Source organism: Mixophyes fleayi, chromosome 11, assembly GCF_038048845.1.
Source record: "Mixophyes fleayi isolate aMixFle1 chromosome 11, aMixFle1.hap1, whole genome shotgun sequence".
Classification (NCBI taxonomy): domain Eukaryota; kingdom Metazoa; phylum Chordata; class Amphibia; order Anura; family Limnodynastidae; genus Mixophyes; species Mixophyes fleayi.
Genome location: NC_134412.1, coordinates 23,316,617 through 23,344,255, shown reverse-complemented (window position 1 = coordinate 23,344,255; position 27,639 = coordinate 23,316,617). Strand labels below are relative to the sequence as shown.

The 27,639-nt window shown below is 42.0% G+C and overlaps 1 protein-coding gene across 4 annotated transcripts in view; it reads right to left on the bottom strand.

The window, feature by feature from the left end:
- LOC142107515 (protein kinase C and casein kinase substrate in neurons protein 1-like) overlaps nucleotides 1–27,639 on the bottom strand; it is a 60,292-nt gene that overhangs the window by 21,320 nt on the left and 11,333 nt on the right. For 2 of the 4 annotated variants that reach the window (XM_075190982.1, XM_075190984.1), the window contains exons 2-3: nucleotides 4,612–4,702; nucleotides 43–199 (exon numbers count right to left, since the gene is read on the bottom strand). In XM_075190982.1, coding sequence (XP_075047083.1) covers nucleotides 43–199; nucleotides 4,612–4,671 — 217 coding nt within the window. In that variant the 5' untranslated portion in view covers nucleotides 4,672–4,702. Of the gene's footprint in view, nucleotides 1–42; nucleotides 200–4,611; nucleotides 4,703–25,445; nucleotides 25,525–27,639 lie in introns of those variants that run through there. The other 2 variants (XM_075190983.1, XM_075190985.1) reach the window with 2 other exon arrangements.

The window sequence follows — 27,639 nt, the reverse complement described above, 5'->3', positions numbered from 1 at the left end:
ATACCCTATTTCAGCAGCTGACAGTTCTCATAAATTACTCACTGCTGTCTACTAATGGTTTCCACTTGCGAGTCCATTCGTCCATCTGCAATGCATATTGCTTCTCTATCTTGGCTCTGTCTTGAAAACAAGCTACGATGTCGTCACACAGCTTGTAGCCATCCTCCGTCCGCTTTACTGTGCTGCTGTAGTTGTTTGGCTGGAAGATGGGAAATCAATACAGATATTAACTGTAGCTTTTACGTTGTGAATCCCATTATTCCTGACACAGTCCCACCCACCATTTGGAAACTAGATTAACATTAATTACAACAACAAAATAAATTATCTGTGCAGTTTGATCTATAAAAAAACGTAACGTCCAACATATAGGCAACATTCCATATTCCTGAGCCACCATCTGTGGCATTTGGATATCGTGTGTTATTATACATTGGCAGTATAATACTGCCCTATAACATACCTGCCAACATGCAGAAATTGACAATGGGAACACAATAATCCCTTGATTTGCCCATATCCCCCCAAAATGCCCACTTTTAGGTGAAAGTCAGCATATTTCTGCAAAAGCTCCCCCTGAAGTCCGCAATTCAGGAGTGTGAAAATGGGGACAGGTGGAAGGTGGAGCTTTTTGCATAAACACGCAGTGGTCGGAGGACAAAATGAAGCTAATCACGTCCTTGTGCCCTCATCCCTGCCCACTTCTCCTCCCACCCAGGAGAACTGCATACTTTCTCTGGAGTTTTAATCAAAATTGTAAATGCCTATTTACCACACCAAGGTGACCTCAATCGGATTACCAACACTAATAGTCCATTTCTGGAGCAGGACAATGGCATATTACCCACCAGAGCATGGAAAATCACAAGATAACAAAAAAAATGGATATGATTTGGAGGCATTCATAAACCAGAAAGATACTGATGGTAGACGGAAGTGCCGGATTTCATCACAAGGCACAGTAGTAGATTCATGCCTGGGGGCTTTAGAGACTGAAATTTGAGACTTTCCTGCTCTCATGCTGCAGCTGCACAATGCATCTGTCAAGTTATGTTCTTTCTTCCTCTCCATAGAGGAAAGAAACTGAGGGACTGAGAAATGTGCAGCCTGTACTAAGTCCTGGCAGGTTTTAAAGGACCACTAGACACTGAAAATTGAAATGTTTCCATGTGAGCCACTAAGGTAAAAAGCTGCATCCGGCAGCTTCACATTAAGAAGTAGCCAGCTGCTGCTCCTACGTTATCATCATCATCATCATTTATTTATATAGCGCCAACATATTCCGTAGCGCTTATGTCACTCGTTCAGTGTTTTAACCACTCCTTACACCCTGGTGCCCTAGGTGACTGCCTAAGTTTGCCTAAAGGGAACACCGAACACTGCTTGTACCTGTCCTAATCTACCAACATATAATAATAATGGCTGTTGCCTATCTGTGAGGAGCAATGGGTGGACACCGGGTGAGGTTATGTTCTATGTAAAATAGGTTAATGGTACTCATTTCATCCGCACTTATAAAGCCGACATGTTACACAGACTTAAAAATAACGATTACAATAACCGCCACAACCTCCAAACATCTACTTACCATATAAGAGACTGGCACTCTTTAAAGCGGCAATGCCCGGACCCACCACCTGTATAATGTAATCCGTTTTCACTCTGACCGGTAAAACGGACGTGATTTGTCAGTGTAGATATTTAGGAAAGTCGCTTTTTAGATGTGGAACCAATACCATTTGTGCACCTAGTCCCAGACCCAGGGGTAAATGTATCAAGCTGAGAGTTTTCCGGTGGGTTTGAAAAGTGGAGATGTTGCCTATAGCAACCAATCAGATTCTAGCTGTCATTTTGTAGAATGTACTAAATAAATGATATCTAGAATCCGATTGGTTTTTCAAACCCGCCGGAAAACTCTCAGCTTGATACATTCACCCCCTGGAAGTGACTATTGACTATTCTCAAAGGACAAAATAAAATCGTCAATTACTTAAATTCCTCCAGTCCTGCTGTACTGGTTTTGCATGGCTTCCGTTGTGAAGAGCTTTCTCTTGCTATGTCTGCTCATAGTAAAGCAGGGTTCACAGTCAGTGCCATAGTTGTTTTGAATTGATTCCGTAACACAGTTAATCAACTTAATGTAACAACAAATGTTCACTTGTTCTCCAAGTCTAATATGGAGATCATCGGCTGTGATTTACATTGTCTCCTGGCCACATGAAGAGCCTAGCAGTGATAACATAACATTTCTTCATCATTACACTTTGCAGATCAGAAATAGCGGAACCAAGCTAAGCATTTTGCGCCTGTTCTGGTGATCGCATATCTGCCAGTATTCCAAGGCTAAAGAGGACACTAGTTTGTGTCAATGGATATATTCCATTTTATTTAATGTTGTAATAAATACATGTTATGACAGGTATGCAGACACAAATTACTTCCAAGTTCAGAAGTTTTGGAGTGACGGACACTTGTTGTAACTCAGATCCCTCTGCCCCTATTTAGTATTTTATATCATAGTTGGCTGTTGTCCCAGAATATCCAGCAGACTCCCAGAAGAGCAGACAAAGCTCCGGGAAACGATGATCACCGACCTGCAAACTGGGCAGGGAAGTGCCACGATGATGCAGATTGAGCTATCATACGTCTTGTTCCACCCACTGCATGGCACAAATGGCATCATGAAGGTGTGTAATCAATTAATTCCCATCAACATGCACCTTACCCCAGCCAACTTGATGACTCAATTGGCTTCATCAAGTCAGGGCCACCTCTTCCTTTTATTCCTGACCTCCACATCTCACAGAGGTCAGATAGAAAAATTAGGCAACGAGTGTCGGAGTGATTCCTAATCTCCAAAATTGAATTTCCAACTTGTTCATTAATGTGGGATTCAGAAATATTTGGAATTACTGATTTGTGGGGCCCAGTGTGTGAAAGGGGCTTTTTATAGGCTCAAAACTGAGAGTTGGAGGAAAGGGGTTATAACTAGGTGCTGATGTTCCCCCAATCAGTCTTGGCATCGCTGGATATACGTGGAAGTGAGCCCAACATCTTATTGGCCATTGGCAGGGACTAATAAGAAGTGGGTAGTGTGCACCCTCACATCACATCTGGTTACAATGCACTCCCCCAGGGAGCACGAAGACGCAGGAAGAGCAGGAGGTGGGGAAAGCTGAAGAAGACAACAAATGAGGCAGCAGGTCAGACAAAGAGGCTACAGTGGTGGTGTGAGTATATGGGCATCACTAAAATTAGGGAGCACTACCACCGATGGGCACGTTGGGGGGCACTACCACCGACGGGTGCGTTAGGGAGCATTGCTATGAATACTCACTTTATTAAATATTACATTCAGGTATAAGGTCATAGATGCCTTAATATTCTGGAACATGATTATATTGCTCTGCAAATCATCTTTATAATACACGAGCGATGGTCATACAATAGATGCTGCCTTTTAAATCCCCAGCCAGCAAAGGGTCAGTCCCGATCACTCAGTGGTCCATTTGTATTCTCTGCCTTGGAAGCAGCTACGTTCTTGGTTCGCCACCCCTTTGAGAGACAAGTGAAGCTATGGTAAGCGATTGCCGGTGTCTGGAATTTCCCTTCAGACCAGGGATATGTAGCCGTGATTACTCTGGCTCCTGATTGGAGAACAGGGTGATAAGCAGTCATCAGGAATCTGAATCATTCCTATCAGTAATACAGTTCTTATAGCGTGTGATCATGGAAAGTCTCGCTGTGATGAGCCCAGTGCTAAAGAACGGGATTCCAGACATTTTACAAATAGTTTTTGAATGCCTTAAAATACATTATCCAGATTCCATCCATGTTATCCCTCCAAGTGTCTGAATATTAAATCAGGCAGGAATATCACACTCCTGCTTTAGTTATTGCTTTTTACTTGGTCTCCTGTGAAAACACAGACGTGAAGCTCTCACCTCCTATCTCCACTCATAATTTCCAGTTGTCTTTGGTCATATATGTCTACTAGCACCAGGATGAACCCCTGCCAAACTTGGCATATTAATTGTTACCAGTAATTGTACATACTAAGTCACACACCCAAATATATATACTGTCAGCAAGACGAAACTCTCTGTTCACCTTACTGCTCAGGATTGGTCATTAATAAACATTGGTCACTACTTGCTGATTACTGCACCTCTCACACCAAGCCTAACATCTCAAACCTAGTCGGAAAATTCATATCCGTGCTATTTTATTCCCAAAGGCTTAAAATATTGACACTCTGAGGAGCTATACCTCCCCCACTGCACTCATTTTCCATGAACGCCTTTTAATATTTGGCTTGTTTTGGGATGTTCCATCCTTTTTACCTTTGCATTCTAGCTGGTCCAGTGTGCAATATGATGTAGCACGCGCCCTTGTGTTTCAAACTCCCATTGTCCCATAGATTGTAAGCTTGTGAGCAGGGTTCTCTTATCTCTCTGTCTGTATGTATTACCCAGTATTGTCTTATTAATGTTTGTTCCCAATTCTAAAGCGCTACAGAATTTGCTGGCGCTATATAAATAAATGGTGATGATGATCATGTTTAAAATGCCCAATATCAGTCCTGAAGGTGGTTGGAGACCATACACTTACCATCCAGAAGCTATCACTGGTGGCTTCATCAACTGCTACTTCGCTGTATATCACAGACATGGCTATGTCCTCTTCTCTTCTGCACAGACGTCTGTAACAAGATATGTGAACATCTATTATCTGAACCCCACTAGAATTCTGAAGAACAGCACAACACTTCAGACTGCTGTAAAGGGAAAATAGGTAGGAAATCCCTATTTCTCTATGTATTCACAGTTTTAATGCACAGTAAATGGGGCTGCTATAGTTCTGTCATCATATAGTATGTGATGACTTACTATCCATAATAACTTCTAGTAGGGAGTACTTTATAATACACAAATGTTCTTAATAAAAACAACTTATGACATCAGAACTCACTGATTATAGGGAATGATATCAAAACCCACCATTTATACAGATATTATTATCTACTGAAGAGTAACATAACTCATAAATGTATATAATTTAATATACTTAAACATTAAAATAACATATACATGCGTGGGATCTCTTAGACAGAAAGTTAAAAAAAATTGCTGCTGTTTCATGATTTTATGATGCACACAAACATGTTCACCAAATGTACCTGTGTACATTTCCTATGTGGAGCTCTGCTTGACAATTAAATTCAATAGTGAAATTCCAGGGACAGTAAGGAAATACAGGGTTCATTTTAAACAACTTTAAATAGATATTAGGCATGTGTAACGGGGCAGATGATTGGCACCTCAGAAGTAGTGTAATGAAGCACTCTACAGGCTCGGTAGCATGGTAGAGAGGCAAAGGCCACCCAGTAGTGTTGGAATAAAACAAGCTAAAACTGCATAAACTTGTGGGTTTATTCTCTTTGATTGTGGCATAAGGTTTTACCACTGCAGCAGATAAGTAGCAGTAGTGTATTATTATTATTATTATTATTATTAATATTTATTTATAAGGCGCTACAAGGCATCCGCAGCGCCGTACAGAGACAAACAAAATCACAATACAATGGGAGACAGCACAGTACAGTAAACACAGCAACTCAGTACGCTCAATGCACAGCTAGAGAGGGCGGGGAAGGGGGAGGGAGGATCCGAAAACGACGGGGCCCAAGAAGGGGGGCGCGGAAGACAGGGAGACCCCCAGGGGGGAGGAGGGAGCGAAAGTGGATGTGGGGTGGAGGACCTTTGAGGAGGAGGGCTAAGTAGCTGGAGAGCAGAGTTAGAAGTGGTGGAAACAGGAGGAGAGATGGCCCTGCTCAGAGGAGCGTACAATCTAAGGGGAGGGGTGGACAGACAGAGAGACGCAGGGGAGAGAGGGAGAGTAGGGGGACAGAGGCAGAAGATAAGGTAGGAAGTTAAGTGGGAGACAGAAAGGCTTTAAGAAAAAGGTGGGTTTTTAGGGCCCGTTTGAAGCTGGACAGATTAGGGGAAGTTCTGATGGAGGGAGGGAGCTTGTTCCAGTGGAGGGGGGCAGCGCGGGCGAAGTGTAGGGAAGCAATACTACAATACCATCAATATCTTGATTCAACAATATCAGCAATATGCAAACATAAAATTATTATAACACTTAGGTCACTGAATAAATATATCTCACTTTAAATTTAGGCACTGTGCTTCAGTGAAATGGATTTCACTGGATAAATATTTTGAGAGGCAACCAGTTGCTAACAAGTTAATTAGACCATTACACTAAATGCTGTTGCGGAAGATTATCTAGACAAATTAATCACAATAGACTTTTAGTGCAATTATACACCACTTATCAGATAAAATCAGTAGAGACGCAACAATGATTAATCCAGTTTGTTCAGGTTAGATGCTTTAGCAGAAATGACTGTAGATTAGGTTCACTTTACAATAGACAGAACCTATGAGGGTAAATTGTAATCCACAGGTTAAAGCAAAGTTTCAGCTGGACACATGAAGCTTATTTACTTGTACAAGATGCAACTAGTAATAAATCTCTCCAAGCAACTGTAGAGTTAAACACCTGGCAATTCTCTTCTCAGCAACTATTTTATGCAGTTTCACAATAGAATCTAACTTCTGATGCAGTATAGACACATGCTTGTGACAAATGAGTTCGCTTTATGTCCCCCTTGCACACTGTGTCAGCTTGCAGATAACTTTAAATTCAGCAGATTTGGCTGGAATAAACTTTTCCTTCAGACAGCACCATAACCTCTCAATAGCAATATTATAGTCCTTTCCAGAGGCTTTAATTACACAATTTGTTGTCTCACTTGTTTCAATAACTTGAACATAGCAGTCTTCATATGAGTCCTGCTGACCTCTCATGGGCAGTGGCAAGTTAGGTATTTTCCTGTACTGTAAAAATGCTTCCTTCTGGGATGGCTTTTACATACTTTGGCTGCAAACATCCACCAGAACAACATTTCTGAAATACCATTCAGTGGCTCTTTGTGGGAAGATCCTTCATTATCCTAGGCAGCCTTCACAGCACATTTCATAGCAAAACATCCATTAGACTCAAGGAAATAATCCATAAAATACTGAATGGCATGAAAGGCAAGTCCTGGGTGCATTGTCCTTAAGTTAATGTTCCAGGGCATCCAAAAGTGCCTGTGCATAAGGGCAGTCCCAAAAGATATGCTGAGATTTTTCCCTGCCGACAATACACCAGAGGCAGTAAACATATCTGCACAGGTTCAGGGAGTGCACAAATGTCCTGAGAGGCAAACTCCCCTGAATAGTTATCCATGTCTATGTCTAATAGATATACTCTTAGAGGCCGAATTCTCCCAAACATGTTTTACAGTTGCTGCAGGAAGCCCTAGAACAGACTCCATTGTGTACATCATGTCCTTAGCCTTTGGATAGTTTGGGCTTCCACAAGTCTGGGTTAACTCCCTCCAGATGGTGCTCCCTCACAAATCATCCCACATCCAAGTAGAACAAAGGTGTAAGGGAAGGAGCTGCCCAATGGTCCCAGTCAAGGTCCATCCAACCAGTAGGAAACAGTGAGACATAGAGTTCCCAGCAGAGCTGATTTATTCTCAAGTAGAATCCTGCGGATGCAGTCGCAACAAAGAAGGTCCGCAGCATGGTGGGCATATCAGCAATCCCAACACAGTGTCCATCCATAGTAATGAGAAACTGACTTCTAAGAAATGTCAGTAACATGGCAGCTCTTTGAATGAATGCTTTACCCACTTACTAAAATAACAAAAAGGGCTAATTAGGCAAATCTCTAGAGACAGTATGCAAATAAGCAACTACTGTTCAAGAAGTGACTTCTGGAAAATATCCCTTTGATTGTTTCAGTGAGTATATTGTGCCTCTAAGGTGGGCAGACTGGCTGAGCATTATGGAAGATGTAGAACAGTCACAACACACCAGGTAATACAAGCCGTCTGGGAGAGGGGATGCTTTCTTCGTACAGACATCCCTGCATAACCTTGTAGTCATGAGTGCAAGATAAAAGGCAAGAGGCTAGACAATAATCATTTCTGTATTTCCAGAGTTAAAAGTCTCAGTTTTGTCCTTTGAAGACGGGAGTAGCATTTCACACACAATCTGCACTTTGTTTGTTCATTACAATATTTACAACAATTCTTTGTTTCAGTCTGTAGTCAAACAATGTACTTCCCCCAGAGGGAAAATCAGTTAGGTTTACTTGCAAGTATCTCATCCATGACAGAACTAATGTTTTCTCGGTTATATAACTACACAATTATATTGTATTCTTCTGGAGCTTGAACTTCACATAGATTTCCACATACCGTGTACTGTACAACTCCATTTCTCCCTGCACAACATTGAGCTTCGTTAATAATATTGTGCTATAACTCATAGCAAGAAATCAAGGTTTAGTCCCCACATTAGACAAGTCCGCTAAACACTAGTCCCCACATTGGAAGTCCACTCACCAGATTGGATGCACACTCTTGATACTAGTCCCCAGAATAAGCTGTGCTATGTATACTACCCAATCTATTTTGAAATACTGACCTGTAAAATTCTCACAACAAATGACTCAAGGTCTCCTGGTCTCAAGATTTTGTACCCCATTCTCCCACAAAACACAATTTCGTTGGATGGCTTCAAAACACATGTTCATTAATATTCACTAACATAAGTTTGTGGACATGGAAACTCCATGTCCACATATGCAGCGGTGGCTAACCTGCGGTTCTTTGTACTTGTGCCACCCCGCAGTCGTGTGGCTACAACAAACTGGTGGCACAAAGTGATCTACCAGCTGGGGCAAGGAGTAGAGGGAGGCAGTCCGAGAAGTCCACAGGAGCCAATCAGCAGAGAGGAGAATATAAATAAGAACTTACCCAGAGACAAGGAAAGGTGTTATTGCGGGAGAGAGTAGAGCAGAGCAGCTGCTGGAGAATCAGAGTTTTACAAAGCCAGTGACTCCAGTGATGGAAGAGGGTTGGAGGGACTTGATGAGCCAGTAGTCACCCAGAGTTGCTGAGACTGTCCAGCCTGAGGGAAACGTTTTACAAGGGACCTGTGACAGGGAACCTCCAGGTGGGCCCTGCAGAGAATTACTATTGTGGGCATACAAAGCTAGCACTTGGTCAGAGAGGTAGTCTCCTGGTATGGGTGAATTGGGTGGGCTACAGAATAATGATAATGATTATTCCAACAAGACTTCCCCCAACGCTTCCCCAAAGCGTTGTACATTGTCCATAGCTGCTTACCTCCATTACCCCCGTAACAGCACCGATAACAGCGTTGCGGTTCCCAGTGACGTCATGAAGTCTCGCCGGCTTCTTCATTCATCAAGATTGCTTGGATTCGGTGGGCACATCAGTCGTCCCACAGCCTCGTCGGGAAGGAGCCTTTCGGTGTGAAGATGTCGGGGGAAGTCTTGTCGGTGTAGTCAGCATCAATATGCTGACTACTAGTGGGGTGAATTGTGGGTGAGCACAAAGGACAGCAAACAAGAGAAGGTTTGGTCCCAGCTGATTCCTGTTGCAGCCTACCCAGAACCCTGTCTCCACAGTGATAAGTGTATTCATCCTTTAAACACATATGTACATACTGCAAAGAGATGGAGTTAAAGTTTGATTTTCTTACTGCTCCTAAATAGCGCTACTGCACTTTTACCTACTTCATTAGTTAAAGACAGCGACAAGTTTAATAAGTTACTTCATTTGTGGAGAAGTGTGGAAGTTAATAACCACAGCCATATACACCAGAGACATCACATAACTCAGGTTATGCAACAATGCACCAACGGTACCCAATGTTATATATGTGCATTATCTGCTTTAGATAGCCAGCGTGAGAGAACTGGTGCAAGTGGGATTGTGGTGATTTTGAGATTCGTTACTCAAGTTTCTTACCTATGAAAAGGAGATGTGTATTCTAGCATTTACTGAAAGTTGTTATAACCATTCAGCTTGTCTTATGCAAGCGATTTAAGATGTACTCATTTTTAAGGGCCGTTCTATGTCAATTTGCTTGTCTCAAGTCTATTTCTATAGCCAATTTAATTGTTTATTGCTCTTTGTATATTTAGCTCTACCAGGGGGTGGTCAGTCCCCACAGGCAACCAGCTTTAGTTTGAGTGTGGTATCGTCTGACAGCGAGGTAAGCCTGTAGGTATTTAAGTTCTGTTTGGAGAGAATTGTCTCTTAGAAGTGGAGCCTGATAAATGTATTCCATTCGTAAAGTGACAGTTGTACTGGAGGATAAAAGTGAAAGTGAGTAACGTGAACACAGCATCTAAGCAACAAACCACTCAGGAGTGGAGCGAGTGGATGTTTAGCTTTTAAACGTGGCTCCCTGCTGCAGGTGCTCCACCTGGAGGGGAGAGCAGACGGTGATGCCGACAGGGGTAGATTGGCCCCCAGCAGGCTGCACCCAATCTAACTTATTCTATGGTTTGTTATAAAGCAGAGAGCAAGAGTGACCGGGAGCAGCCGAATTGTGCGCCACGTGACCTCCTCTGCACAACCAGAGGCGTAGGAAGTGCAGTGTGGCCTACCTTCTTCCTCTCCGCTGCAGAGTCTGCAGGCTCTAACTGTCAAGGTAAGTGGGGGGTCTGATGTGAATGTGGGGTGGTCGGATACACATGAAAGAGGCATATGGAAAGATGCCTTTTTAGGTGCATTCTTTACTTTACAGAATGATGGTCAGTTTTCAGTATGAAAAAAAAAGACCTCAATTCTGCACAAGCTCTAACCTGCCGGAAATTGGGTCTCAACCTATAGTTTTAATGCAACGCGTTTTGTGTCTTCCAGCTTCGGTTCAGTGGAGAAGCGTCTTTTTAGGTGCTGTCTGCTCAATGTAAACAAGTTTCCAACACACAAAAGTGCCACATGTCATGAAGACAGTACTAATATACAATCACTTATTATTAAATAAAGCCATAGATTAGGCTAAATAGGCTAAATAGAGCAACATTTTAGTAGGAAAACTTAAAAGTTTAATTTAATGAAACGGGTGGTTGTAAAACAGTAGGAGCTCGGACGTTGTTATGATGTTTACACTTTTGCACAGTGCTCTTCTTCAGCTTCTCCCAGCTCCCTGGAAGCCTGGGCGCATTATTGTGTGCGGAGGGGTGTCCGAGAGTGTACATTGGGTGTATCATCCAGGTGCAAAACCAAAGTGTAAATGGGATCCACTGTGCTGTAGAGAAACTCACAAGCAAACACATCAGGAGTATAATGAAGACAATAATTCTTTTTGGAAAATAAGAATATAACTGGGTTGTGCCAAGGACTTCGGAAGCGCTCGGCCTTCCCCAATCCCCCTCTCCTGTAAACATCCTTGTACTACTGCGCACTACTGCAGCCAGGTGAGTTGTGAGGCACGTTTTACTTTGACAAAACAAAATAATACAATATTAAGTACTTTTAAAATAATCAACAAGACAATAATAAAGGGAAAGTTGAAATCTGTTAAAGTTCACCACGTGCATTTTTACGGTAGAAACAAAAGGGAAAATTCCCAAAACCTAAAATGTAGAAAGAACAATAATTTCCATAAAGAGTCCAAAAACAAACTCCAAGGGGTAGATTAATCAAAAACCTTCTAAAAAGGAAAAGTGAAGCTGTTGTCCATAGCGACCAATCAGATTCTAGATATCATTTTCTAGACTGTACTAGGTAAACGATAACTAGAATCTGATTGGTTGCTAAGGGCAACACCTCCACTTTTCCTTTTAGAAGGCTAATAAATCTACTCCTGTGTGTTCTAATAAAGTTCAAGATACACTGTGCAGTTGTCATGGTAACAGCATAGGAAACAAGAAATGTCCAAGTACAGCGGTACATTCCATATGGTGAAGTCCCAGTGAAAGTCAATTAAAGTGCAAGACACAGTTGTCCTGGTAACAGCAGAGAAAATGTCCAAGGGATGTACCAGAGCAGTACAAAGATGCATTTATGTCCACTGTAATACAAGTCACTAGGTTCATGTGTATTCCACTTTAATTTTCTTGTCATCTTCAAATAAGTTAATACAATATTTTATATTCTTGATGTCCACATGGGTAGTGGTGCAATTAGAGATGAGAGAATCTGTTCTGTGGAATATTAGTCTTATTCCGTATTTGACTGCAGATTTGTGCACGTTTCTGGTGGAAATTGACCTTAAGTGCTTCGCCCAAAATTCCCAGTACTACACCAATCACAGCACAGAATGAACGGTCGTCGACACTGCCCCAGCTCCGAGAAATGTGGGATACAGAATTTACAGATACGGCGCGGAACTCGAAGATTGTATCACCAGAACTTCACACCTCGGAAAAGAGCCCTGCTCCGACATAAAACTCCATTTGTGAGACAGCTTACAATCATATTTAAAATCATAAACGTTATTAGTTACAATTAAAACTGGATTCAAATTATATAAATAAAATAAAAAAAATATATATATATGTATATATATATATATATATATATATATACACACACACACACACACAAGTTAACCCGTGCATGATACTCATGCATTCTAGTCAAATCAAGCTACTTAAGGTGTTAAAAAGGTTCTTGTCATCTTCATCGCCACACACACACACGCTGCTAGGCTTTTATATATTAGATAATGCTAAGAATTTAGTAGGTCAGTGTAGTATGTAACTCCGCCCATGGTGGTATAGTATACCACTGTATACACCCCCGCTATATATTGATTTGCAAATGCTCAGCCATTATTTCAGAGATCTAAAATTGCACTGGTTTCATACAGAACTATATCTCTGTGGATCATAGAATAACGAAGCAGCTTAACCTGATGGACGTCTGCTAGCTTCTTGCTAATGTTATGTAACAATCCTGACCAGGTTTTGTTACTTTCCCTGTCTGCTCTGTTTTTCTGTGCATCACATGACTCACCCTCTGGGCGTGGTCACTTTACCTGCTCTATTTAAACTCAGCACTGACATCTGCTCACTGTCAGTGCAACTTGTTGCTAGCCTGATTCCTTGGACTCCTGTGTATCCTGTGTATGAGTTTCAGTTCTCTACCTAGTGCTGGAGCACTTCTACTGGGATTTCCCTGCTGCAAGTATCATCTTGTGCATATTACCAAGACTTTGTTTTCTCTCTATTGTGCCTCTACTGATTCACAGCCTGCTGCAAGTCTGTTCATGTGCATATAACAAGACTGTTATTGTGTTTATCCTTGTCACGCTCCGCCTTGGCTATTGGACACCTGCATATTATCATCTGTGCTGTGAATAGACTGCTATTGTGTTTACCACCTTGTCACGCTCCGCCGTGGCTAATTGACATCTGCATATCATCATCTGTGTATGTGTGTATATATATATATATATATATATATATATATATATATATATATATATATATATATATATATGTATATGTGTTTTTCATTGAAGTATTGAAGAACTACATTGTGTCTTGCCTCCTTATTCTGAACCTAGTAGACTCAGCATCTGGTCGTGTACAGGCCTGCTCTGACTATCAGACCTGTAACTACTAGCACCGTGATATGTTATATGTAAGGTCTTCATAATATTATAGTTCTGTCTCCCTGGTTTGTTTGTTGCTAAATAAATTTGTATATCTAGATCTCTGACAAAGACTTACAATGTATTATATGAAGAGAGATGTTGTGTCCGTTCCCCTACGGATATAACTAATGACTTGTAAGGCCCATCACTGGACTATCATATGATTAGAAACAGAGATGAATATAATAAGCCTATCTAGCAAACTTGCGGGAAAAGAAACTCGCATCAAACACCTTTTCAAATAGGGTTTGCTTAGCATAATTACTCCTCTACAATAAATTTAGAATGACTAATCTACCAAGACTGTTACAGATTCCAAGTGTGAAAACAACAGACAATAGCTGTAAATACAAACAGTGTCTTTATTTAGAACAACGGTCACAGTCTATAATCATATGCAATCAATACAGCTATCACAAGTCCATAGGTACAACAGGTAATGCTGGCGAGATATATTTACAGACAGAAACAAAGCACTTGGTAATGCTGGTTACCAGGATAAGCAGATGAGCTGTCGACCAGGCACAATAGGTGAAGTGCAGGAAACAGGAGACTTGATTACCAGGTTAGCCAGGAGGCACTGGATGATCCACAGGAGAATCAGGCAAAAGGAAGGTCAGCGAAATCAGGGGTCAGAAGTCGGGAGATCCACAATATACCAGGGAGTAAGCAGGAGCAAGGTCAAACAAAGCCAGGGTCTAGGTCACACAAGGAGGTGCAAAATGTAGGAGCAAAGCAGGAGTCAAATGCCAGGGAGAAAGTCAGGATCCAAACAGGAGTATCCCAGAATCCAGCAGCTTCAAAGACAAATGAACTTGCGCTGGCCTGTTGGAAAATGCAATCCTAAAAAGGCCAGCCACAGGTGATCATGATGGTGATCAGATGATGAGGCATTAACCCCTTGCAGGCAAGGTGAAACTGTCCAGGTATAACAGCAGCACCTCTGGTAGCATAGAGTTACTGCAGGCCTAATTAAAAATAGGGATAGATTACTAACAAAGACAAACCTCAAAATATAAAACACAATATATTTGCCAGGTTAGCATGGAATATATTTATAGTAGTATAAATAACACTCTTTTTCTTGCACCTGGAACTTTGTACTGAGTACGATGAGGTCACCCATCCACTACAAAAATAAACTTGCTAACTTTTATCTCACACCGTCAATTTACTGTGACTTCTAGTTCATCCTCCCCACCCCCATTATACACCTCCCCGCACCCAAATCGACTCCCGATCAGTAGATTATCTCAGGTTTCAGGTAATGTTTCTAAGAAGCTACTATTTATTGACATTCAATGTGACTTCTTGCTACCCCCTTTTTTTTTATTCTTTCTGTACCCCCCATTGTTTCACTGCTTATAACAATATTGAAAAACAAAGAAGAAAAAGTGAGAGTACAGAAAGGGGAGACAGGAGTATTGGGCTAGTGACCCCTTGTTCTGGTTTTAGGAAAAGAGCAGATGACTGATCTGCATGGGAAAGACACTGCTGGAACAGAGAGAAGATTGTCTGACACATATTGGTCTCACTTCTAGTCGAGCACATGAGCTCAAGTGTCACATCCCGAGACTGCTTTCAATTTCCTTACAGTATAAACTTTACAGATATAGATCAGACTGAGTCTATAGATTAAAGGATAAAACACACACATCTGTTCTGAACATCTATGTGATGCCTATTTTAGCCACATCTGCATCCAAGTTCCCTTATGCAATTTATTAAGCAAAGCAAATTGCTGAAAATCGAGTAACGTCATCATCGAAACGGTTGTGTAACACTTGTTGGCATAGTTTTGCTTATACTCTTTTGTTTAACTGACAATTTTGTTTTCATAGATTTTTAACTTGAACGCACTTTGAGAGGGGTGAGAAGAGTATTTTGCACTATGGCGAGGGAAAGTTAAATTTGCAAGAAAGGTTGTAAAAGAAAGAAAAATATATACTTAGTGCACTCCTCATAGCACGGGGAACTGGGAATGTCTGGGAGACTCCTACATTTTTGGGAGCTCTCCCGGACTCCCAGGAGAGCAAGGTAACCTCCTGCATCCTGCCGGCTTCGTTGGTGAATTGGGTGGGGGCATCATCCTGGCCTCGCCCCCTGCTATAATAGGCCAAAATTGTCCTTGTATAGCAGGGGTGTGGCCTAGCGACACCATGAGCGTGGCCACGGCCCCAAGACAGCCAACTTTGGAGATGTCGCGGAGGGGTGATCTCCAAAGTTGCTAAGTATATGGTTATGCATGGGATGGATAAAAGGATACACTTATTGTGGCATAAAAATAAATACTTATCAAGTGGACCTCAGTAAAAAGGAAACACATTACGTAAGCTTTTTTTTGTTTAAACCGAGCGTCCAGTTCCGTGCATGCTCTGGTCCCCTGTGTAAACAGCATGACACAGGGTACAGCTAAAAGCAATGCATTGGTGGTATGACAAACAAGAATATGTGTGCATGAGACACAACTGTCCATCATCTACATCCCAATGCCAAGCACATGGAGGACAGCCCAATATACAATACAGAAGCATTTTACTGACCATAAAACATTTCAGACCTTATTGTGAAGGCCACTGTATAATGCAGGGCACATTCTGATGACCAGTATACAATGCAGAACATGATCTGGTGACCACAGTGTACATCCCAATCTCTGATGGCTATTTAATGAAGAACCAATTCTCAGATGGCCGTTCTCCGATGGTCCTAAAATGCAGACACAGAACTCTGGAGGCTATAAATTGCAGATGCCCTTTTCTGATTGCTTGTCTCTGTTGTCTATGCATTGCAGATCCCAATCTCTGATGGTTATCTCATATCTATGGTGGCTATACCATTCAGACCCCAAGCCCCTCAGTCGCCACTTCGGACTACGGACGTTGTAACCCGATAGTCCCGGAGACAACCATGCTCGGCGTTGTTATTGCTTTGGCTGACTGAGGCGGCCTAATAATGCATGTATTAGGTATGAAGTTTTCGACTTTCTGCAAGCTCAACTTAATCGGGTTCCCCACAAAGCAGAGGAAGGTGTGTAACACGTTATTTTAAAAAGCAGAACTGTCTTTTATGGAAGGTCTACGGCTGTGAGGGGACACAGATCTGTCCTATGTAAACAGTGCTGCAAATATGACTGTGGCAAGAGATCTATTGTATTTGGGATGATGGGCTTGGTCTATATTCCAAGGATCTTGGGGAGAGATGTTCTTCATGCAGATCGCTTGGAGTCTGGGCTTACTGTGCACTATAAATGAAAAATGAAACTCGGAAGGGTTCGATAGGGGATATTAAAGAATTCCGAGTATGAATCACTGCCCAGGGCCAATGGTCAACACACTTATGCCAATTAAACACAGTATTTTCACATATACATTTATTGATTCGCATTTTGGAAGTTTGACCATTCATACAGCTGCAGAAGTCTTGTCTAACAACATCTTGTGTCCTCAAACATGCTCCTGGTCCTGAGCTATCAAGTACAGGCGCTGAGCAAAGTCAGATTGTTGTGTCTGCCACCAGGTTTCCCGCTCGTTTCAGTCATGTGGACACCAACTACATCGCCAATGATGTCACATCCACCCTTTCCCACAATGCACCTGACCAATGAACAATGACAGGAGTTCCTATGACAGGAAACAAAAATAAAAAAAGCTTTGAATGTCTGTGTCTATGTATTATATCAGTTGTTGTCCTCTGTACAGCTGCTGCTGCTCCAGCCACGACACAACGTGGGGATGAGGTTGAAGCCTGTGCACTTTGGAAGCGTCACATCCACCCTGTGCTTCTGGCCACAGAAGGCTCATGAATTGTTGAGCTGGGACAGCATCCAGCATCGAGCGGCAGATTCCTGGAACAGAAAATCTCCTGGCTGGATGTAGCATTTCCAATCCAACTCCCCAATCCCCAGCGCATCACGTCCAGCCATGTCACTTTAGCAATTTGTTTTACGTTGGCAGGTACAGCTTTGGCTGCCTGCTTATTTTCCATGCATTTATAAAAGTCATAAAATAAGGGGACAGCGGCAAATTGCCTTGGCAGATGTTCTATATCTGACTGCATCTCACTTACTGCGAGTCTAACTTGCTCCTGCTCCTCTGTAATGGAGCAAATTATTGCATCAAATTATAATTTACTCATGGGGTCTCATTCAGCGAGAAACACAAAACGAACGTAATGTGCGCTTTTTTAACAAATCCAAAAACTCATGTGCATTGGGTGTATGTACGTCCGTATTCAACAAGGGGCGGGTCTGGAGATGCGTTGATGAATACGGGCGTTGATCCACTCTGCTCTAACAGACAATACACTGCAAGATACGTACAATACATATGTAGAATATCAAGTCACGAAAGAACACACAGGAAAAAAAACAACTATTCAATTAATTTTTGCATGTTAATAATATAGGGCCTGATTCATTAAGGATCTTAAATGAAGAGGATCCTTATTTCAGTCTCCTGGACAAAACCATGTTACAATGGAAGGGGTGGAAATGAGTGTTCTGTTTTGCAGAAGGGTTAAACACTAAGGGCTAGATTTACTAAGCTGCGGGTTTGAAAAAGTGGGGAAGTTGCCTATAGCAACCAATCAGATTCTAGCTTTCATTTATTTAGTACTTTCTAGAAAATGACAGCTAGAATCTGATTGGTTGCTATAGGCAACATCCCCACTTTTTCAAACCCGCAGCTTAGTAAATCTAGCCCTAACTGTTTTTTCATGTAACACACAAATACTTGATAGCTTATTTGTACACTGAAATTTAAAGTTGATATGTGTGTGTTACATGAAAAAACAGTCAATATTTAACTTATGTGCAAAACAGAACACACATTTGAACCCCTTCCATTATAACATGGTTTTGTCCAGGAGACTGAAATAAGGATCCTCTTCATTTAAGATCCTTTAATGAATCAGGCCCATAGTTATTAATGATAAAACATTAAAAATATTTTTTTTGTTCCCATAAAATAGAATCATTCGAATGTTATTGTCTACTGTACTTGAAATACATTTTACAGTTGTTTCCGGCACTTACCCCACACCTGTAGCTGGTGCAAGTGATATGAATGAAATCGCGTCATTTTGGCCCCTGTGACGTCATGACGCAAACACGTCATTTGACAGCAGGGGCGGGGCCAAACGCTGCGATTCCCGATCTGCCCGCTTCACTAGGAAGTGGGCAGAATTCGGGAGATTGCCACACTCGTCCGGGAGACTCTCGCAAAATGTGGGAGTTTCCGGGAGAGTTGGCAAGTATGCCTTAGATATGCCCAGAGCTTGAATCGGATGCTCGAGATTGGCACACCGTAACTGTGCATTGACCATACGTGCCATCTTTGGAGATCACCCCTCCGGTAGATATTCAAAGATGGCTGTGTCTCGGGGGAGGAGCCATGCTAATTGCATAATTAGGCCCCACCCCCTGCTATACAATACAAATTTTGGACTATTATAGCACAGGGGTGAGGCCAGGATGCCGCAATTAGCCCCACCCACTTCACCAACAAAGCGTGCAGGATTCAGGAGGTTGCCCTGCTCTCCTAGGAGTCCAGGACAGCTTTCAAAAATTTGGGAGTCTCCTGGACATTGCGGGAGAGTAGGCAGCGATGACACTGACTACGTGCATACACCCAGTCTCCTCCCTGTTCTGCCCCTGAAATCGTAGGCTGCATATAGAAAGGGTCCTTTGCACTTGAAATTGAATTGGATGATGTTGCTTCGTTCTCTGGGGTATGGTTCGTTTCTGGGCATGCGCAGAACAATATTATGCAAAATACGACACTAATCGGCATTTACGTTCCTTAATGAATTAGGTCCATAATGTTTAATATATTTTATACATAAGAAAGGACACATCTGGCTTGTTTTAAAAACAACATAAATATTGTTGAATAAAATGATGCCATGTGCTATATCCCATAGCAAACGGATTCTCTTGTAATTTTCCTAGGTTATAAAATGAAAGCAAGAATGTGATTGGTTGCATTGCTTCAGCATGGCTGTTTGCCACTATATCAACAGTACACTGTGTTCCACAGATAATGGCAAGGAAGCAGTCTGACGTTTTTATGGCTGTGTGGCCACTGTGCTATTGAGTCTCTCATTTTATCTCCAGCTATTCACTTATAATAATACACATAGATATCATACTTGCCTACGCTACTGGAATTCCTGGGAGGCTCACAAATTTCAGGGAGTCCTCCTGGTCGAGTAGGAAAACCTTCTGGATCCTGAAAAATACAGAATTTCACGCCATTGAATATCGAAGGCGGGGCTTAATCGTGTCTTTAAGCCTTCACCCCCCGCTATTCAATGCCGTGAACTTCTGCATTTTATAGTGGGGGCAGAGCTATGGTGATACCACACCCCCTCCTGCCTCATGACCTCTGTCACATTAGTAAAAAGACCTAAAGCAGGCATTATATCCCTGGGGCGGGGCCAAAATGCTGCGATTTGTGAAGCCCCGCCCCCTTTTCCCCATGCATACCTCCATGCCGGCTCTGATGCGGGAGAAATGCCAGCTCTCCCAGGAGACCTACCCGGAATTCGGGAGTCTCCCAGACATTCAGGGAGAGTTGGCATGTATGGTATATATTCCTAATTTTTCCCCTCAAATCATTTCTTGCTTATACTGCTGTATCTTTGTGATCGATGCTTCTGGTGCATCATTTGGACACATCATAGACTAAGCTATTTGCACTGGAATATTGAATCCTGTGACATTGGCTGAATGAAGAGATACCTTCTTTCATGTCTTGTATTATATAAACCCGTCCCTCAAAACCAAGAACTGCTGGAAGTAGCAATATAGATCCTTAGCCCCCGAAATACAAGGAAGGCAGAGAACAGTGATGAGCCAAATTCTCAAACCTGTTCCGCGGAATATTCACCACATTCCACAATTGGCTGCAGAATTTAATTTGTTTCTCTGGGGGAATTTCACCTTCAGCGCTCCTTGCGGATCTCTCCTCATTATTGCTCTGCCTGCACTTATTATACTCCTAACAGCACCACAGAACAGAACGAATGAGCACTGTTGTCATCCCAGCTCTATTTATAGGCTATAAAGTACTCAGAATTTACAAATACTGAGCAGAATGGAGAAACAGCGGAACTCGAACATTGTATCTGTGGAACCTCACACCTCTAAGCAGGGCCGTAACTAGGGCTGTGCGACAGGGGCGACCGCCCAGGGCGCAACACTGAAGGGGGGCGCAATTTAGGAATATTCTAGGTTAATTTGGTTAAAATTGAGGGCTAGGGGGGCGGCATTTGTCTTTCTCGCCCCGGGCGCTAGAATTCTAAATTACGGCTCTGCCTCTAAGAAACAGTGTTTTGCGTAAAAATTTGAGAAACATGAAATTTCACCACAGCTTCGCTCATGTTTAGCTGTCTACAGTTTGCTGCCAATAAGTTACCATTGGTCCTAAAACAATCTTAAACAATATTTTTTAGTCAATTACTGAACTTGTTTTTTTCTATATTTAAAGCCCGGTCTTATTTTAGTCATTAACAGCCAATTGGTTTACCTCGTATGAGAAATAAAAGTATAGTAGAAAATATAAACAAAGAAAATAAAAATTTACACCTTTAAAGCAGCAAAGTACTGGCAGTCAGCAGGAATGTTTTGATTTATATCTAAGTTAATCTTTGCTGTGTGGGAATTTATGGAATGTTCCAATGGCGTGTACAATGTCATTTCAATGACAGAGTCTGGCGTGTTGTATTTTCACAGTGCTGTTACAAAACACCTGTAGACTGAGAGCACGGATGCATACGGAGCATTAGAGGTGTTGACCGTGGTTGCAGGGGATGCACTTGCTACAGAGCCTGCATCTGTGTGGGGCCACCTCCGCTCTTAAATCCCCGTATATTACACAAAGCTGCGCTTCTGTCATAGCGACTGCACCCCCTTCCACTATGGTAGTTCTACCTTTGAACAGTGCTGTAGGGAGTGAGGGATAGTTCCTTTGGGGCCTGGTGGTGTGATGCTGGTCCATGTGGGCTCGTAATCAAGGTGTAGATTTATAAAGCCTTCTAAATAGGAAAAGTGGAAGTGTTGTCCATAGCAACCAACCAGATTCTAGCAATCATTTATCTAGCACGTTCTAGAAGAGGATAGCAACCAATCAGATTTTAGCTAGCATTCTTCTAGTACATTCTATAAGATGATAGCTAGAATCTGATTGGTTGCTATGGGCAACACCTCCACTCCTTTTTTAGAAGGTTTGAAAAAAAATTACACCCCTGGGCAAAATCAACCCTCTTCTGTGCTCTCTTTACATATAAGATTAGACACTTGTCCTTCCACAGGTAACAATCGCATCATAGAACAATAATAGCCCACATGCAAGTTACAATTTGAAGGCTTCCCTCACTTGTTCCTCTTAGAATCAACGCAACTTCTATTTTAAATTATGTTTATTCTTTTTTTTTTACTTGAGCAGCGTACACATGACGTCAAGGACCAGAACTGTGGTCTCCATATCGGAGGAGTGTGTATGTACGTTACCTGTGCACAAACATAAAAACGTAGAAATCTCGCACTTGAGTCCATATAAGCTAGGGCTAAACGAATAAAAACACTCAACATGTCACTCACAGCAAATCTCAGCAGTTAGGTTGTAGTGTGACTTAATAGGAAAAAAAAACAGACGTGATAGGTGGCAGACATAAGATATTTCATCTAGATACAACTTTGTGCTTGGCATCCTTACACCTCTTGTCACTTCTCCAAGTGGGGACGGGAGAGATGAAGAAAAAAAACTAAGCTGGATATATGAAATTTGTTTGACACCACGGTCTTTCTGTATCAATGTGACAAGATCATCACAAAACTACCCTGAGCTGTTGGCAGAGTCTGAGCTACCGCAAGGCGGATGCCTAGAGCACTAGGGTATAACAATAAAAATACATCAATTCAATAAAGTACTACAATAAGACTTTCAGCGAATCAATTTGAGCGAGGCGCACAGCTGTCAGACTGTACATAATGAATTTTGTATATATTATTACGTCTCACTGCAGTCCTGAAAAGCTATTGCTCTCTGAAGAAATTGTCGCCATATCAGCAAAACGCGTTAGTACCTGGGCAGTGACTATATGGACTCTGATCATTAACAAACAATATAAAACCTGTGGCGCTATAATGAGTAATTAAATAAACCGTGATTTGTAAAAGTAATAAAAAATAACAAACTATGTAAACATAAAAAACACATACAGCAAGGCCGCTTGTTTCTTACTTCAATCAGTGATTTAATTCAAACCATGTACCAAATATAAATCAACATAAGACTTATCTGAGTGGGATAGAGGGAATGATTGTAGAGACATCGTCTTCAATAGAAGGCAGGATCATATATGGGATATTTGTATGGGACTTCTGTCTGTTTCCAGTAAAGAATAGCGCACCGTCAATGCTATGGGCAGCTGACTCCGCACAGAGATTCAACATCCATGCAAGTACTTGATTGGGAAGTGCCTTCATATTTTTGGATTACATATACTGGTCGTACAGAGATTTAATTCAATTTCGGGCGGCAGTTTCTGAACCATTGGTAACATCGTTAAGCGCCGAGTGCTTTTATATTGCAGAACCCAACTTCATTTTGCCTTAGAGAGATATTCGACTTGAGTCGGGATGGTTGTTCTTTATTTATTGTTAAGTCTTTTTATAGGACAATTAGTCCTTGCTGGGACGTTTTTTGTTCCTAATTCAAGTTCCAAAATAATGTTTTGACAAAATATATAATAATGTGAGATATGTACACAAGTTTCTTGTTTGCTGCATATCTGCATAGTCAAAAAAAAAACCCAGCAGATATGATCATGCATGTGAACTAGCTGCAGTGCAGCCATGCAATATATGTATTTAATGTGTGTCCATATTTACATGGCTGATCTGGTAGTAGATATATATATATTGCCTAAAGCCCAGTCCACTTTTTCTACAGCACCTCTGCTGGCCACAGCTGGGAACTACAACCCATGAAATTCTCTTTCATAGAACTCTATGGAGCAATGTGACACAATCAGGGGGGCAGGGGCAAACGCAGGATTTGTAGAGGGGGGTTTCCATACCACGCCAACAGTGGGCGTGACCAGCATGCATGGGGGTGTGGCTATAATATTAGACAGTGCTTGGCTGCTCTCCAACTGTTCCTATCCATATAATACACATGGGCAATGCTGCATGCACTGCAGAGCTGTGTGAAGTAGGGGCATGGTCCAGCCACCTAAATTATACAGTGGCTCAGGTTTCCAGGCACTAGGAAACCCCCCCCTCCCTCCCTTGGTTTGCCTATGGGGGGGGTTAGTGGGAATAATGCCGCACCTTATGAAGGGACTTTAGCGAGAACTTTACCCGTCTGAACCTACATTCTACCTGGTAAGGAAACTCGTACATATGAAATTTTATGTTTTATTACTGTGAGTAATACTATTGTTATAAATATGCCAGGTTTGTACTTTCTCCCTTGTTCTTATGTTATGAAGTTCTGACCGGTGGAAAACTCTACCTGAGGTCAGAGGCTACAAAAGAACCATATAATCTATTTATGCGATAACGAATATGGTCATCGAGTGAGTGTAATCACAAAGGGATGTGGTGTCTACTTCACTGATTATGGATTGACGATTTGTTCAGTGATTGGGAGTTCTAGATTTTAAATGAGAACAGTTAAATGTGGTGAAAAGACATAATAGGCCGGATGCAGCACGTACGTCTGTCTACTGTAAATTAAACAATTTCATTCTGCGCACGGCCACAAAAAAACCCTACACTTATGCACAGGTACACGCATCCACGATGGTGCCGAAGAGGTGTGATGTGGAAGGGAAGGGGCGTTCCACGTAGGCCGAGTCATAGGAAAACCGAGGGAGGAAACCCCCCTCCAAGCCTGGGACACTGTATAATTGAGGTGGCTGGACCCTGCTCCCGCTTCACACGGCTCTGCTTGAAAAGGGAGAGCTGTGTGCACCTAACAGTAGTGTGCGCAGCATTGCCCATGTATATTATAGGGATAGGAAGAGTTGGAGAGCAGCCAAGCACTGTCTAAAATTATAGCTACGCCCCCATGCATGCTGGTCACGCCCACTGGTGGCATGGTGTGGAAACCCCCCCTCTACAAATCCTGAGTTTGCCCCTGCGAGTACAGTGAGGATGTTTGTGGAATTGCAAAGTGATGCAGACATAGATACATCTTTTACAGCCGTATTATTTGCACCAGCCTAGGGGACTCAGCATATGGGCTGAAATACGTTGTTTCTGCATGTACAATTTTAGGCCTTACATTACGCCAAAGTCGCGTTGTACTCTGCAAAAGGCCCAATATATTTTAAGTTACTACACTATATTATATCATTCTCGTCTTTTTTTCTTAAAATATACACATTGTTGGCTGGATTGCTACATGATTGAAAGTTGGACCCTATCGACGAAAGATATGTTGGACATTGTGGTGATAAGGACAGATTATTGAATCTTCATTTTGTTGAGACATTTACATACCTATCAAAAGGTTCTGATTTTGGAGGTACATCCCGATTCGCAGACCGTAAAAAGGGTAGTGCAAAACATAGAAAGTAGGTGTTTTTTTAAAAAAAATTACCCATTTGTGGGTGGAGTATGGTTGGAATGGGGAAGAGCTTATTTTGTCCTGCTTTTGGGATTATAAATGTTGGCAGGCATACATTTATGTTGTATAGCAATATCGTAAGGAACACAAGGTATTAAAAAAAGTTTTTGCTTTGTTTTTGCATAGGGTGTTTAGATTCATAAATAGCACCATTATTCCTGCTAACGTGAAGTAATGGTAGCAGACATATTGCGCACACTATGCAAAACGTTCCAAACAAAAAAGCCTAAACTTAATTATAATTCAAAGACGAAATATATACCTTACAAAGTCTCCCAATTGGTCCGAGACAGTTCCGATTTACGGAGTCCGAAAGGGGTGTGGTCTATTGGGATAGGACGCGGTCTCATTCTAAACAGGTGTGATGTGTACCGATCAGGGTGTAGCCTATTTGTTGGATGGTAAGCACACACATTTTATTAATTTCACGCGAACATTCTGTATACGGCCCAGATAAGTAATAACAAATATATGAAGCAAAACACATTACCATGGAGAAAGGAAGCCAAGAAAATGGATACACCGACCCTCACAAGTGGTATTGCAGAAGCTGTAATCTGACACGTCCAACCATTTAAACAGCCTGCTAGATATTATTTCTGGCATAAAGGGGAATGGAAGGGGGGCTGGGGGGATTAGGGTTATACAGGGAGGTCAGGCAGGGCTGACAATTCAGCTCCAGTTTACTAAAATGTCCACAGACCATTCAAGTCTAGTTTTATAGGCAATTATTTATTTGTGACTATACCGGGCCTTATTCATCAAGGAACGCAAAGTGAACGCAATCGGACTTTGTTTTTTTAAGCGGATGGAAATGGAACATACGTACGGTATTCTAGTGCGGATCTTTGTGCTATATAAAGTCCCATCAGAAGTCCCATATAAGTCCCATCAGAACTTACAGAAAAAAAATATTAAATACATCAACATCTGTTAATATAATCATTAATACACACATATATATATATATATATATATATATATATATATATATATATATATATACACACACACACATTTATCGGAATGTTAGGGCTACTGTACATAAAATTAATTTTTACAGTGGCTATTAATTGCAAACATGTTCTAGCATTCAAACGTTGCCAGACAACCAGACGCAATACTTCCGGCCGGACCGCCAGTTCATCTGCGCATGTGCGTCTCGTTGCTAGGCAATGGGACGCTATTCTAATCTCTGGCGGCGGCCGATGACAGCGCCGTCACCTCTCTCTCCATTGGCTGTCAGCACTATTTAAGGCTGTTCCTATGCCTATAAGTATCAGGTCTTTTCCTGCTCCAGCGTCCTAGTGTGTTTTTGGCTTCTCTGACTACCCTCTGATCTCCAGTGACCTTTCTACCCGGATTGTTTGACTACCCCTTTGGATTTCCCCTGTGTATTGTTCTCTCCAGAAAGTTATCGACTCGGCATTGTTTGACCTCTCTTCTGGATTCCCCCTTGTACCTTGTTGCCAGCACGTTACCAGACCGGCTCACTTGTCTACTCTCATTCTGTGCCTCGCTATATGACTCACTGAAGGACCGCGACCTGCGGGTCTCCTGCAGCGAAGCCCATACTTCCTTGCGGGGGTTCTGGGTAAAAACCAGGGGCACGTTAGATTCTGCACCTTCTACTCGAGCTGCGCAAACGTTAGCAGGTACTCTAAGCATAAGTTGTGACAGATGCCAGAGCTGGAATTGGACGAATGTGCGTGTGCCCGACCTTTCTGTAGTTTTAAATAGTCCAGGGTTGCTGGAGTCAATACTTCTCCTGGAACAGAGAATGATCACAAAGGCAAGACTACATTTAGTACACCAAGACGACAGAGTTAATTTTTCATTGGGCAGACATGAAATGGAGTTGAACCAGACAATGTTCCCATCGGTGCCCAGGTGGAGCGGTCCAGTGGTGGACTTGATGGCAATTCCAGCGAATACCAAGCTTTCTGACAGAGGAAAGATGAGCCAAGCAGAGGGGACGGATACTGAATTTTCCCTCTATCTTGCTTCTCCTCAAAATAATCAGAACAATTATTGATAGGTGATCATTGTTTGTTAATTCCGGTTGAGAGGCCCCTGGTTTGCGATGGGCAACAAGATTGCATTAGATTTACAATGAAGTCTTTCAGTTTTCCTGAAACAGAGTTTGACGGCTGAAATGAACCTACAAGTCCATCTAGACTATCCTTTGTATGTGTTTTTTTTTGTTGGGGGTCTACTTGTTTTGTTAGATGGGGATGTTCCTGTATGTCATCCAATCACCAATGGCTAGCCCTGACTGCTTAGTGGCTGAATGAAAAACTATTTTGGAACAAGCATCCACACATGCACTCGTCCAAACATTAATAAATATAACAATTCTCCATTTACCATCGTGCATGGAAAAGATCCTCAGTCTGTGCGGTAGACTAGTCCATCAGCAGCCTCCTCACTAGAGTTCCTGCAGGTTGGTGTTTATC